The 15,936-nt window shown below is 41.8% G+C and overlaps 1 protein-coding gene across 1 annotated transcript in view; it reads right to left on the reverse strand.

Moving 5' to 3' along the window:
• Positions 1-2,802: 2,802 nt before the first annotated feature.
• LOC146567045 (uncharacterized) overlaps positions 2,803-15,936 on the reverse strand; it is a 34,066-nt gene continuing 20,932 nt past the window's right edge. Inside the window, exons 4-5 of the mRNA XM_085286664.1 lie at positions 4,259-4,855; positions 2,803-3,933 (exon numbers count right to left, since the gene is read on the reverse strand). Coding sequence (XP_085142790.1) covers positions 3,361-3,933; positions 4,259-4,855 — 1,170 coding nt within the window. The 3' untranslated portion in view covers positions 2,803-3,360. The remainder of the gene's footprint in view (positions 3,934-4,258; positions 4,856-15,936) is intronic.

Raw genomic sequence — 15,936 nt, forward strand, 5'->3', positions numbered from 1 at the left:
TAAACTGGGTGCATTTTTTGGACAGAGATTCACTTTTAAAGTGTATGTATAATATAATACAGACATACATGAAAAAAATACACTCCAAAAATAGAAGAGTGTACAAAATATTATTACAAAAATTTGAAAAATTGAGACACCTTGGCCTATGGTACAATGTATACAATGTATTAAAAGATCTTTACTGCAGATACTACTATGGCCCTGCAGATTTTTTCTTTTCTTTTAACCTATGTCGCCTCACCTTGAGGTTGGTAAACCTGTCTATCACATTTTGGTGGTCAAGTCTCTCAAGCATCTCTTTCTCAGATGACATCACAGCCAGGTGCTGGAGTCTGCTTTGACCCATGGTCCTTCTCAGCCAGGTATGGAGCTGACGCAAGAGACTAAATGACCTCTCACAGCTACAGCTGCTAACTGGGTTTGTTAGGGCAACCTGAATAACAGTTTTCAGTGTGGGGAAGATCGGATTATCCAGAAGACTGTACAATGTTAACATATCTGGAATGACACCAGCCTCACTCTTGAGCTTCAAAAAGTTTTTGGCAAAGTTTTTTCCTCTGACTGAATTTCAATATAGTAATGCAGTGCCAGGGCTGACAACCCAGTTTGTTTTGCAGATTCTGTATAACAGCTTTAATATAGGGAGAACATAACTTCCAGATTGTAAAATTAGTTTTTTTTTTTTCTTTTTCTGTTTTGCCTGTTAGTATTCCCCGTCTGTTTTCTTACCTGGTTCTTCCTGACCTTGTACTTTCTCCTCAGGTTCCCCTCTTTCCTCTCTCCCTCTTTGGACTGACAGTCATACACAAATAGATTGTATTCAATCAGATAAAAAAAAAAAAAATACTATTAAGAGTACTAAGAAAAACGTCCTCTCTCAATGTACTTTCAACCAAAAGACAAATAACCAAACCACATGTACGTACATCTAATAAAGGATATAAATATTGAAACACTGATCCAACATTATCCTTTATTAAGGGATAATTTGACCTTACACCTTTACCTAAATGTAGCTTCTTTTTTTGAATAAACTTCCTCATATCCATTATGAACCAGGCTGTCTCTCTGCACACACGCACACGCGCACGCACGCACGCGCACACACACAAAACAGGAGTTATAAGGTTAATGGGAATCCAGTCAGTTAGCTAGTTAGTACCTTGGGTTAAATATCAGCACATGCAATATGACAAAATAACCAGTTTCTCTCATTACATTTCAAACAGGACAGTGGTACAGCAGCAGGCTACGGACAATGTTACGTTTTAGATTTTAAACAGGCTATAAATTTTAATACAGAGCAGGATGGATTGTAGGGTAGCAACACAGATGTAAAACAATGTATTAGTTTTTTAAGCCGTTCACCGAGTCCACGTCAAGATGCCATTCATTTAAGAGTTTATTAATTTTTGGAATTTAAATTGTGCTAACTTCAATGCAGTACCATTAAAAATAAAACATATTAGAACTCATTTTTGTTGGACACAAGAACAACTTAAGCATATTTTTCGGGAGCTGAACTAGGGCTTACAAGTTTGTTGTGCGTGTTGTAAATCCAGAGCAAAGATATCCTCTAAATCAGCGTAGCACATGTGCAGCTGCTGGGATTCACTTAAGCATTCGGCTCGTTGCTGTTGCAGATTTTTCTCTCGCTGTTCTGGCTCACAGCGCTGCAAGCACAAAAATAAATATCCCCAAAGGTGTGAAAGGGAGCTAATTAGTAAGAGTATTGTTACTCTCCCCAGGAGTAGTCCAGCAGTAGAAATCAGTCCAATAACAAGGTGTGTAACATCTAGCAGGGTGACAGAAAAACCCAGGGTAACTTCTAAGGACCTCAACGTCTCTCTCACATTGTGTTTTTTAAACATGTTTCCATTTGTCACTTCAGTCTTTACTCTGAAATACAGGAAGAGAAATCATGGCTGAAACAACTTCTCATGAAACCAGGGGTGTGGTCCAACAGTCAGTTTTGGTGAGGAAGGTTCCTAACTGAGAGAAGTGACCCAGAAGTATCTGTGTAGCAGCCACAATGAATCAAGATCATGAGCTTTATTAACTGATCAAAGTCTATTCTTTTATCTTCTGTATTATTCAGTTTGCATTGGTAATGCCCATTATTGTAATGCTTTGTTAAGATGAGCAAAACTTTCTTTTACTTTGGGTTAGCTGGGATAACTGATGGATGGAGGGAATTTTACTTCAGCCACAGAAATCCTAAACAGGAAGGAGGAGCAGAGTTACAGTGGATCACTATCCAGCAGGGAAACAAGATTTATTTCAATTTCTTGGCCATGAGTGAGATTTACTAAGTGGGCAAATTAGTGAGATGATACCGTTCCAGAGTGATCTATTAATAGTGCACCAATTTACATTCAGAGATGCATGCAGCCAGTTCATTTCAGCATTAACCGGCTTTCTACCAACAGCAGCACATGGAGACACTGAATCTGCTAAACTAATTAAAACATTGTAAGTTCAGGTCTTCAGTTTACGTTTCTTTGTGAAAACAACACAGCAAAGGAGACTCAGTGACGTTTTGGTATAAGGGATAAATCTTCTGACCAAACCTGCTGGGACTGTGTGAGGTCCTGAGGCTAAGAGTAAGGATTTATCCACAGGAGAGCTGCGTTCTTACAAACCATCCCACTGTGTAAACCTGACATCTGTGGAACAGCTGAGCTGTATGATGTGTACAAGGACACAAAACATTATTTACCATCAGATCCCGAGCCCTCCATGTGTTAATCAAGAAACTGCTGCTGTGCTACATCCATAAATAATGAATAAATTAGGAGCTGAAGCTAAAAGGACAGTTTATTTGTACCATCTTCATGTCAACACATTCAAGAACATCACAGATGAAAGAAACATTAAAAACTTCCACACTACATAAAGCAAGAAAAATAGTTTCTTCCTTTCTGTAGAAAAAACAGAAACATCAAACACCTCCAAGACTCTCTTTGAAAGAACTAAAAACCTTTATTCTCATGGTCCAATCATGAGTGAACTCCCCGATGAAGCCTTGTGTGCTAAAACATGTCAGAGTTTAAAGGTTAAACATGAGTTTCCAAAACGTTTTGCTGGAGAACAATGAACTATTTGACTGAGTTTCAATTATTTACAGACGAGCAAAACCAGGACAGAGAAAAAAGGACAAAACTGACTCAGTAAAACGACAGAAAATAAGATCCCATGTAAATCTGTATTATGTAGAAGTTCAGCCCAGCAACCAGTTCAGTTCAACACAAGTTTAAATGATTCTATCTGAACTCTGTGGAGCCTGATCTCAAGCTTTTTGAGTCTGACACTGAAACCAGAGGATCTTTCTGTCTCTGCAGATTCACTGTGATCCAGTTATGGGAGTGATTTCAGCCCTGAGTGATCACGCTGATGTTTGCACAGAGCAGACAATGAGGTGAATGTTTGGGCACATTGGTAACAGTGAAACAGTTTATTAGTAACGTGGGATCGTTTGTGTTCGGAGTATGATCTGAGATTCCTGAAGCTCTTGTCACACTGGTCACAGCTGTAGTTTCCTTCCATGTGTGTACGTTCATGCCTGTTACGATTACATGAATCTGAGAAGCTTTTGTCACAGTGTCTGCACTTGTATGGTTTCTCTCCTGTGTGGACACGTTTGTGTGTTTTAAGCTCACCTGCAGTGGTGAAGGATGACCCACACTGATCACAGAGGTGCTTTTTAACCCCACTGTGAATCAGTTCATGTCGTTTTAAGTGATGTGATGTGGTGAAGCTTCTCCCACATTCTTTGCAGTATTTCAGTTTGTCTCCAGTGTGTCTACGTTGATGTCTTTTGAGGGTGTCTCGTCGACTGAAAGTTTTTCCACAGAGGTCACAACGAAAGTCTTTCCCACCACCACAGTGATGACAGGGTTGAGAACTGGATCCATCTGTGTCGCTCTGCTTCTAAACAAAGACACAAAGACAGTGTAAGTCAGTCCTTCAACATTTTTATCCTGAACGTCGCCTGAAATAAAGAGCATCTCTGCAGACGTCCAATTACATTTGACTGTTTCAGTTAACACACTCAGTTTACTGGGCTGCAATAACTACAATACTACCACCATAATACTACAGTAATACTAAAATCATAACTGACATGAAAATCTGAATAATCACTCAGAGCTGCTTTTCCATGCAGTAGAATTGCTAACATGCTAACACAGTTTAATGAGCAGAGTTGTTCCAAACAGTCAGGCTAAAATGACAAGATAACAATATAAATACATACCTCACAGTAACTGCACTTGTTGAGTCTCTTTCTGGTGTGGATCTGTTGGTGTCGTCTCAGGTAATGTGGAGATTTAAAAGTCTTCTCACACAGGTCACATTTATAAGGTCGTCCCTCAGTGTGGGTAAACATGTGTTGTTGTAACTGTGTGTCTGTAGCAAAGTATTTGCCACACTGTTCACAGCAGTACACATCATGTCTGGTGTGAATGCGTATGTGTGTATTTCGGTTCCCTATCTGGCTGAAAGTTTTTCCACAGATGTCACAGCTGTATGCCTTAATTCCAGAGTGGGTAACTAGATGATTCTGTAAGCTGCTACTGTGAGTAAAAGCTCTGCCACACTGATCACAGCTGTACGCTTTAACTCCACTGTGGATGAGTTGGTGTGTTTTTAGGGAACGCTTCAAGGAAAAAGACTTTCCACACAAGTCACAGCTGAACGGTCTCTCTCCAGTGTGGATGACCTGATGCTGTTTTAGATGACCCTTCAAAGTAAAACCCTTCCCACACTCGTCACAGGTGTGTTTTTTCTCTCCCTTTCTTCTGTGAGGTTTGTCGGCCTCCTGAGAGCGCTGACTTCTCGCTCCATGTTGGTCCTGCAGTGACAGAGATACAAACAGAGGCAGTGAGTGAAATGCAGTCGTGGAACAAACTCAACCTTCAAACTCCCTCCATTAACACTAGTTTTAAACCTGAAGGTGGAGTGTGGCACCAAACACCTTAAAGGTCTCTTATCCCCACCTGCTGGTAGTTCTAACACATTACATCCAACCTGCTGTTAAAAATAATTCGTTCCTCTCAGTTCCCATCTAGACCTTCTTATCATGACTTTGATAACCTTCTATTGCCTCCGCCCTCATTACAGGGCCTGATCTCCTGTTTGTATGGGAGAATATGTTCCTTTGGCAACTCTTCAATCTCGGCTATTAAATTGGCATGGGAGCAGGATCTGGGGTGTGTGATTCAGGATGACTCTTGGGATAAAATTCTTTACCGGGTCCATGGCTCCTCATTCTGTGCCAAACATGGGCTGATTCAATGTAAGATTCTGCACCGTGTACATTGGACTAAGGCCAGACTAGCTCAAATATACCCCAATCTTAGCCCTGACTGCGACCGTTGTCATCAAACACCTGCCTCTTTAATGCATATGTTTTGGTCATGTTCATCCCTCAAACAATACTGGATTAATATTTTCTTGATTTTATCTAAGATCATCCAGCTAACCCTCCAACCTGTGCCCTTAACTGCTTTGTTTGGGGTTCTTCCTGATTCAGTTGCCTTGCCGACGCCTCAAGCGGATCTGGTCGCATTTCTCACCTTATTGGCAAGACGCAGAATATTGCTATGTTGGAAGTCCCCTTCTGCCCCATCCTGGGAAATCTGGATCAGAGACGTTCTGCATTTTAGCAAACTCGAAAAGATTAAATTCACCCTGCGCGGGTCTACGGCCAAATTTTTTAAGACCTGGCAACCCTTTTTTGATCATGTTCAGACTTTGCGGTCTCGCAATGCTCCCAATTAGCCAGCTCAGACTCTATCATATTTTATTTTTTCTTATCTTATGTTCAAGTAAGAGGCCTAAGTTTAAGTATATGGATTCTATTGTGCCTGCGTTCTATGATATTTATTTAACTACTTTATACATATTTCTTTTCTCTAACAGAATTGATTTATCCCTATAACTAAGTTGACCATTTATCATGTGTGGGGTTTTTTTTTTGGTTTTTTTTTTTTTTTGTTTGTGCGTTTTGGTTTTTATGTGTCTGTGTGGAGGTGGGGGTTTTGGATACTCTCCACATCTCCCTTGTACACTCAGGAACTGTTGTCTTGTACCCTAGGGTTTGTTACTAGTATTATTAGATTGGATTTTTTCCTTTTTCTGTTTGTATACCCACTGGTACTGCTATAATTATGAGGTGGGAGTGTATGTCTTATATTGCTTTATGTTCTTTAAAAAGAAAACGGCATATTGTTCAATTTGTCTTTTGTAAAAGTCGATGCAAAAACTTTAATAAAAATATCAGGCTGGAAAAAAAAAATAAATAAAAATAAATAAATAAATAAATAAATAAATAAATAATAATAATAATAATAATAATGATAATTCGTGACTGTTCAAACACTAAAATCATGCCCATCCCTCCTGATTGTGTACACACACACACACACACACACACACACACACTTGTTGTTTCTAATGCATATTTCTATAGTTTGTATAGATTTATACATAATTATTCAGTGATAATAAATCCTATGTTTGTTTATTTGTTTATTCAAAAAGAACCCCATTAGCTTCCATGTTGCTCGTCTCACGTCAAATACTCACATAAAATATTATACAATAAAGTGGATTCAAGATATCCACATAATTTGGCTCTTACATCCACAGTGAGGTTTCACAATTGTTAAAACATAAGCAATCAATAATAATAATAATAATAATAATAATAATAATAATAATAATAATAATAATAATATCAATAACATTGAGACACATTGCACAAATTTCAAAAACAAACCATCTCTTACAATATTTACAACTAAAAGTTCTGTAAATCAGCTTTTAAATGTTCATTGAAGTTTTGAATAGTTGCTAATTCTCTAATTTTATAAGACAATTTATTCCACTTCAAAATTGCTCTAAATATAACAGTTTTACAAAAAGTTACTTTTAACTCGAGCATTTACTAAATTGCAGTTTGTTGAAAACTGTAATATGATTATGTATTTCATCTGGATACTGCAGCTGAGCAGAAATAAATGTGGTGTGTTTAAGAGAATTGCTTTCTTTATAAATACAAGTAAGCCATAGAATATTTTAGCCTGGAAGCCAAGAAAGTTCATTATGCATTTTATCAATATTAGTGTAGTATGAACATCTTTTTCTTTTTTTTTGGCCTGTCCCGTTTGGCTCTTTTGCCATCAGAATTATTGTCTAAAGGCAAAGAAAGATGCCCAACGGATTTACTTTACCAAATTGACCATCCCAGCCTTGCCGTAATGGTCCATTTGATTCACCTTTTATTGTTTATTTTATTTTCACTTACTGAATATGGGACAGACTTGACTGGAGGAAAGAAGGGGAGAAAGAAAGAGGGAAAGAGAAACAGCTGAGAAGAGGGACGGGGGAGAAGGGCAAAAAACAAAAACCAACAGAATGGGCAGAAAAAGAAGAAAAAATGCATATATCAATCACCTGGATCACCTGTTGAGAAAGAAAAAAGAAAACAAGCAGAAGAGAACAAGAGTAATAGAAAAAAACAACATCACAATGATATATGGGAATATGACAGTAAATACTAAATATTAAACATTATTGTGCAGCACATAAGATCAACAGAACACAGTGTGGTTTGAGGTAGGAGCCAAAAAGGGTGTAGTTTGTGGGTGTGATCACCCGTGTGTACACCTGTGAGCATGGACGCGCTTGTTTTTTTTAAAAGGTTCCTTCATGTAATGATCTGCTAGAGGGGGGGGGGGGGGGGGGGGGGCACAGCCCCGTCCTCCAGGGCATGAAGCAGGTATGGAGGAGATCAAAACTCCAGACATCCAGAGGCCCCCAGAACACAAGAGACCAAGGAAGACCAACAGAGGGGCAGCCGCGCCACTGTCCCAGAAAGAGCTGAGGAGAGTCCCAGATGAGGGCTCGCTCAGCAGCCGCGGAGCAGAAGCCAGGGGGGTTGCAGTGACGTGCCCGTGAGCTCCGCCGGCAGCCAGCCGTGCCTGAGTGACCGAGCACCAGGCCGAGAGGCCGGGGGCACCCCACCTCCGAAGTGGCCCGAGCGAGCCCCAGGCTCCAAGCCCCGATAAGCGGCCGCCAAGGAGTGAGCTGGTGTGTACCTGGACGCCCATCCCCGGACACAAAGAACCACCAACGCACCGACACCTGAGGGAGTCCGCCACTGGCAGGGGAAGTGGTGGTAGGGGGAGATAGGCCTCCAAACCTTGGAGGGCCTGAGATGTCCCCAGAGAGGTGGCGCCTGACACCCAACCTGACATATAGACACAGACATACAGGCACACACAGACACAAACATCCATTCCCACCCTCATGCTCTCATATGCACTTACTCCACACTCAACCAACGTGGAGACAGACATAAAGAGACGCTGTACACACGATCACACTCCCCAAGCGTACTCTACGAACCGGGTCTAGGTACCCTTGCCCCTGGAGGGGGGAACTGCACCCAGACCCAGGTGGTGTTACCCTTTTGCCTGCGGTGGGGAGAGGCAGACCGCCCCGACTCCGCAGCAGCAGGGAGGCCCCATACTCCAGACCCCAGTTGGACGGCCAACTCCTCCTTCTAGCCCCCCCGCTCCAGCAGGCCGCAGAGAATGGGGGTGAGAGAAGACTCCAAAACCTCCCTCCACCCGCTCATTGTAGTGTTGATGCATGTGTGTTCTAAGGTGCATTTAAAACCCAGGAGGGCATGGAGCTACCTGCCAGAGAGCAGCAGGTAAGCGCATAGTCCCTCCTGCTAGCCCTCAATGTCTACGTGTATTTAAAATTGAGAGGTGGGCAACGACGCCAGGGGTGAGGTGTACACCCTGATGGTAATTTGGAATCCGTGTAGCGTGCCCACCCCCAAGATCCTATATGTATGTGTAATGAGAGTGTGAGTAATGTGAATGTCTAAGTTGTGGGATAAAATTGAGGCAGAGGCAGCCAGAAGGGGACAGAGGGGGGGGGGGGGGGGGGGGGGTAGGCCCTGCATGTGTGGGTGGTTGTGGTGGAGCGGGAAGAGGGAGGCAGCTGGAGATGGGGAGGGAAGGAAGGGAGGGGCAAGTGACCCCGCTGACCCCAGTAGGCACCCCCATACGGTAATACCGGTATAATGATGGGAAACAATAAGAAATTCAAATATTACGATAGAATATGGGTAAAACACGCTTGCGCAGTGCTTTTGTTTTCACACACACATGGAGGAAAAAGCATGGCGGTGACGGAGAATGAGAAGGGTGAAAGCGGATCGTTGAATGAAACAGATGAACCAGAATTGGTTTGTAAAAATGCTTCAACTTCAGTGGTGTGGAACTGGTTTAGCTTTCGTCCTTCAGATACACAACAAAGCACTATTTGTGGTAGAGCATGCTAGCAGGCCGTCGTTATTACCGTGTTTTTTGGAAAATACGGCACACTTAAAATCAATCCTTTGATTTTTCTGAAAATCGACGGTGCCCCTTATAATCCTGTGTGTCTTATGTAGGAATTGTTGTTTACCAAACTGTTGTTGGAAGAAGTTGCTGTTGGAGGCTGTTTTGGTACCATTCTTTATTCATGGCTGTGTTTTGGGGCAAAATTGTGAGTGAGCCCACTCCCTTGGATGAGAAGCAACCCCACACATGAATGGTCTCAGGATGCTTTGCTGTTGGCCTGACACAGGACGGATGGTAGCGCTCACCTTTTCTTCTCCAGACAAGACTTTTTCCAGATGCCCCAAACAATCGGAAACAGGCTTCATCCGAGAATATGACTTTGCCCCAGTCCTCAGCAGTCCATTCACCATACTTTCTGTGGAAGATCAATCTGCCCCTGATGTTTTTTTGGGGGGAGAGAAGGGGCTTCTTGCTGCCCCTCTTGACACCAGGCCATCTTCCAAAAGTCTTCGCCTCACTGTGCGTGCAGATGCGCTCACACCTGCCTGCTGCCATTCCTGAGCAAGCTCCGCACTGGTGACACTCTGATCCCGCAGCTGAATCGTGTTTAGGAGACGATCCTGGTGCTTGCAGGACTTTCTTGGATGTGCTGAAGCCTTCTTATCAAGAATTGAACCTCTTTCCTTGAAGTTCTTGATGATCCTATAAATTGTTGATTTAGATGCAATCTTAGTAGCCACAATATTCTTGCCTGTGAAGCCATTTTTATGCAACGCAATGATAGCTGCACGCGTTTCTTTGCAGGTCACCATGGTTTACAATGGAAGAACAATAATTTCAAGCACCACCCTCCTTTTAACATGTCAGGTCTGCCATTCTAACCCAATCAGCCTGACATAGGCTGTATCCCAATTCAGGGTCTGCAGCCTTAAAGGCCGCATTATAAGGCCGATTGCGTCACAGCGACAGTGAGGCTGTCCCAATTCAAAGGCTGCTCGAAATGCAGCCTCAAATGCGTCCTTGATTTCCCTGAATTTTAAGGATGGGTCGGTGTAAACTTCATGCCCCAACATATACCAGACTTCATAGCGCGGCGGTGGATGTGGATAATTTTGCCGAAAAAACTGCGAGTAAACTTTTAAAAGTGAGTACTGAATATTATTTCACTTATTTATGTGCAAATGTTGAATAATGAAGAACATTAAAACATTACTGTTGGCCACATGTTGGCAAAGTTATGTGACATTAGTGATGTTTGTACTAACTTGGTTTTAAAGCCTTTACTTTAAAATATTCACTGTTCAATAGTCGACCTTAATCTTACAGAGAATGTGATGATTTTGTGGATAATTAAAGTCAGTCATATATCCACAAACACAACAAGCTGAAAGTCAGTGATGCTGCTCGGTTTGCAGTCCTGAATATCACGGCACAAGCAGGATTCACTGCACTGTTAATGTTAGCTATGTTATATTGCTGCCTCTGTTCGGTGGTGTCGAGCCAAACGCACTTTAACGTGTGTTTGAACGAGCTGACGGTTCACTCGTTAAGCTGAAAAAAAGATCCTTTAATCACAGGAGTCACACACGTGTCCACTGCACCATCTGGGAACTCTTCTTGTGTAGCACTCGTAATAACACAAACACTAAATCCTGCTTCTCTGGTGCTGTTTTGTAGCAGTGTATACACCTGAGACTGTCACCTGTCTGTCTGTCCTGCACTCTCTCTCTTTCTCTCTGATTGTGGAATAAAAGTATGAACATGTGTTTATAAGTTACACTTGTGTTTGAATCCTGCAGCTTATCACACATTTGATTTCCATGTGTGACAACTGCAAGTGTCCAGAGTGAGGACAGACTGAGGGACCCACTGCTGCACATCATCTGTGAGGCTTTGCACCCCTGATGATCCACCAAGACAAACTCAGCAATGTGTGAGGAAGAGGAGGAGGAAGAGCCAGCAGCAGCTGACAGATGGAGAGAATAGACAGACTGTTCCCTGTTTGTGAAGGACTGCTAGGAAAGTTTAAAATAACTAACTGTCTGTTCTGAATCAGTCTTATTAGGTAATGTTCAAATAATTTTATCATTCCAGTGTTTTCAGTGTGGGAGAAAGTACTCAGGGCCTTCAAGTTACACACTATGAAAGGCAGCAACAAGTTTAATGTTCAGAAACCTAAAGTATGTATCAGCAGCAGAATGGACCTAAAAATAAATGTTTGTTTCAGTTCTATGAAGCTTTGAGTATTTTGGATCAGTAGCACTGCTGTGTTTGTTGCATCATATTGCTGTAATTGTTTATATGCTTTATATGTTCTGAGGTAAGTTGATCTATAGTGTTACATCATATTCTATAAGGATGTTATGTGTTTGTATACTTTCTGCCCAGTTTGACCCATTTAACAGAAGTCAGCCTGTTTAAGGCTCTGATATCTATTCTGTATGACTTAAAGCAGTGATGACATGGTCTGATTTTCTCACCCAATAAAGGAATATTCAATATCAGTCTACTCTTCATTTTATCAGACACAGTTATCACAGCTCGTACATTTGCTTTTTACACATATATGTAAGCATTGAGCCAAATTTAGTAATGCCAACAAATTAAAGGAACAATATTTGTCTCTTATATATGATACATCTATATATACACTGTCAAAGATACTTGTCTTTGAGTGAAGTGATTAATACAATAACTATATTATTGGCCATATTATAGTTACGTTACCAAAGTGAGATGACTTTAGTCTCATGAACAACATTAGCTAATTGTTATTTACCAGCTAAACTTAAAATGACTGTTCAGTACAGAAATGAAGCCCAACAATCATGTCCAAGAACACCACTTTCCCATCATCTAGATGTTTATACCATAAATTATCTGTCATATGATTAGAGCTGAGCTGGTAAAATGACCAGCTTGGTTCAGTGAAGAAAAATGTCTGATTGTAACCTGAGGGGTTTTTTTACATTAAGAAAAAGGCACCAAACATCAAACACATTTGAGCCTAAACAGTAACACATGAAAGTAGAGCAGGGCGATATGACCAAAAATATTTATCACGATATATATTTGAAAATTTGTGATAACAATATAACTGACGATATAATTGAGGCGAGACAAAATACTTTACAAATCCACAACTTTATTAAAAATCCCATCAATGTAATTTCACTTAAACAAGCAGCTGTTTTTATGTGTATTAAAGTTATATAAATTTTTAACAGTGCAAATGCAAATTGCTTGCTGACAGTTTAACCAAAAGGATTTTCCAGAGGAAATTGGCTGACATTTGCTCCAAGGCATTTGTATTTTCACTGTTAAATTTTTATATAACTTTAATGCACATAAAAAACAGCTGCTTGTTTAAGTGAAAATACATTGATGGGGTTTTTTTGCACTAATAAAGTTGTGCAGTTGTAAAGTATTTTGTCTAGTGTCAATTTTATCATCAGCTATATTGTTATCGCAAATTTTCAAATGTATATCGTGATAAATATTTTTGGTCATATCGCCCTGCTCTGTCTGTCACCTTCTGTGTTGAGCTCATTGTTTTCTCTGTAGTGGCTGAGCTGAGTCCAAGTAGCTGAAAATGTTCCTCTGCTGCTCCGTCAGACTCTTCTCCTGCTGATCAGCTGGGACACAAAACAGATCTTTGTTAGGCTCCACACTGCACTGAAGAGTCAAAGTGTCTCATATGTTCAACAAATTTTTGCTTCCCGAGGTGGGCAAACAGACACAAAAGGTTTGAGCACCGATACCAAATTTAGCAGTATGCAGACCAGTAGCAGGAGAGACTGAGGCCTGTTATTAGAATCAAATGCCCAGTGGGCCGACACACCGATTTGCAGCGTTAACACAAAGACAGCTGTGTTTTATCCTGGAATACATTTATTTTACATTTTCTTGAAATGTTTTTCATTGTAGCACTTTTACCTCCAACTAGGGGTGCAACGATACACAAAATTCACAGTTCAGTTCTGTTCGATACTTTGGTGTCACGGTTCGATATTTTTTCGATACAAAAAAGAAAAATGTTCATGCCTTTTTAATTAGTCATTTATTAACATTATAAATATATATTTTAACTCAAAAGTACAGTTTTTAAATTTAATGTTGATGAAACAACAAAAATAAATAAATAAATAAATCTGATTGAGGAATCGCTCATCTTTGGAAAAGAGAGTTTATTACAGAGAAATGGCTCTTTCCAAAATAAAAGCTATACTATACGCTTCTTCTGGGCTATACTCTCAGCAGCATATTAAACATATCAGGTCCCCATAAGGAGAATCATGTGCTAACGGCTGCCTAAATGACTCTGGTAATGTTTGTGGCATGTGTGCTTGTTGTTTTTGTCTGCTTCCACTTGTCTTTGCACTAGGATGATGTCGGCGTAAATGTGTAGTCATATTCATTGTGTTCCCACTAGTGCTGTCAGCGTTAAACTCGTTAAAATGACGTTAACGCCATAACGCTGCAAATCTCCCTTAACGAGTTACCATGGATCGTGTGCGTGGGGCTGGACGGCATCAACATGTTAACGAGCTAACTGCGATAACGCACTAGTTCCCACCAATTGAGCATTGCGTGGCACATCGGACATACTGTTTTACTTCTGTCCATGACGCGCTTACCATCAGGGTCATGCTTCACATGAACATCACGATAGTTTCAAACGCCAGATCTGAATGAAGGTGGGGGAGGTTCAATTTCGGGTAGCGTTGAGGCAGTTGCCATATTGCAACGAGCTTGGCTTCTGTCTTGCTAGCTTGCGCTGCGCTCAGTGGATCTGCACTCGACAGTGCAGCCTAGGCGGGGTAGTCGAACACAGATCTACTGAGCGCTCAACACAGACAGCATCGTTGGAAGAAAAGTTGATAAAACAAATAAAAGATTTTGTATTGTTCGATACATATGCATACCGAACCGAAAGCACTTTATCGAACGTATTTGTTTGTTTTGTTTTTTTAAAAACACACTCCCTTCACCTCTTCTACATTCTTATGTTTCTCCCAGAGCAGATCTGAGGGGCAGCCCCTCAGTCATACACATATACTTTTAATCTCACCCTTAAGGGGTGGTCCCCAGGAGTTTCACAGCATGGTTTAGAACAGTGGTTCTCAAACTGTGGTACACATACCACTAGTAGTACTTAGTCTCTCTCTGGTGGTACACGGAAAATCTCAATTTTTTTTTTAAAGACTAAACAATATGTAATTGTGGAGGTATGCAAAGATGACACAAGCGTTCCTGGGGCTCTTCTGGGAGAGAGGGTGGACCAGAAAACGTCTCCCCGAGCATGAGTCCTCTATAAAGAGCAGCTTATTGCCAGTGGTTGCGGCCACTCCTGCAAGTGAGTAGTAACCCTTTGCAGCCAGCAACAGTGAATTGGTGAAGCCAGCTGTCGGAGGAAGACTTGAGTGAAGAGGAATCCGCCTTCATCTGTCTCTAGCAAGGACAGTGTGCTCTACATGAGCTCAAGAGCAATACCGTCACCCAGACCCGAGAGAGAGGGGTTTCTCGGTCCGAGGGAGTAGCGCCGTAGACGTGGACAAAATTGTTGGTACCCTTCAGTCAATGAAAGAAGAACTGACCAGGGTGTCACCGCAGTTTGTCACACTGCGCACGCGCAAACACAAATGTCAGCGAAAAAGACGGCGCAGCACATGTGTGATCTGGACACAAGCGATGGGGGCACAACTTGTAGAACTTTGGAAAGCTCATTCGAGCCTTTTCGATGTGGCCTCACAAAATTATCACGACCACAACAACCGTGAAAATAGTTGGATCTACACTGCTGCTCAATCACAGCTGCCTGATCAATGTTTTTCATTAGCAATTTAGCAAAGTTGATGGTGGTGGTGTGTCTGTGTGAGTGAAAGACAGAGAGAGAGAGCGAGCGACAGAATTTCCGTTATAACCTTCATTTTATGGACGCACAGTGTGAGCACTCAGGTCGCATCAGAGCATCGGGCCGTATAGTGTGAGACCCTGCACCGTGACCTATGAACTTCTAACCCCTGCGAGTCAACGTACAGTTTGAGTAGGAGCTGAATCGCGCGACTGAAAAAAATCGCAGTGTCTGCCCAGCATTAGCCCACGTATACTACGCGATGCACGACGCACGATGAAGGCCAAAATCGGGCCGATCGCCAAAACGGTCGCACGACTCAAAAATCGGCTCAAAATGGGCCAAAAATCGCACAGTGTAAGCCCAGCATAAGCCCAGCATTACACACACCCAGCTGTGGTTTCCTGTTTTGCTACACTCTGGAGAGCCTCGCCTTTAACGGTCTTCTCTCACAGAGAGCAACAGAAAGCGTCCTTCAGAAAACTTCGATAAACTCAAGATTGACTGAACAGTTCAAAGTTACCTTGACACTTACCTTTAGATGTGAGAGGTAGTGATGTGTCGAAGCTTCGAAGCGTGTCGAGTAATCTCGGGGGAATTTTTGTGAAGCGCGTATCGAGGCTCGCTTTGATTACGTATGCAGTGACGTTCAAGGCCTCGTGGGCAGTCCGTACCACGTGACTGATTCAGGAACTGGCTCGCCGGTTCGCGCCAGAT

Source organism: Mchenga conophoros, linkage group LG9 (genome assembly GCF_057382185.1).
Source record: "Mchenga conophoros isolate Kocher_MC1m ecotype Shallow Benthic linkage group LG9, M_conophoros_male_GT1.1, whole genome shotgun sequence".
In the NCBI taxonomy this organism is placed as follows: Eukaryota; Metazoa; Chordata; class Actinopteri; order Cichliformes; family Cichlidae; genus Mchenga; species Mchenga conophoros.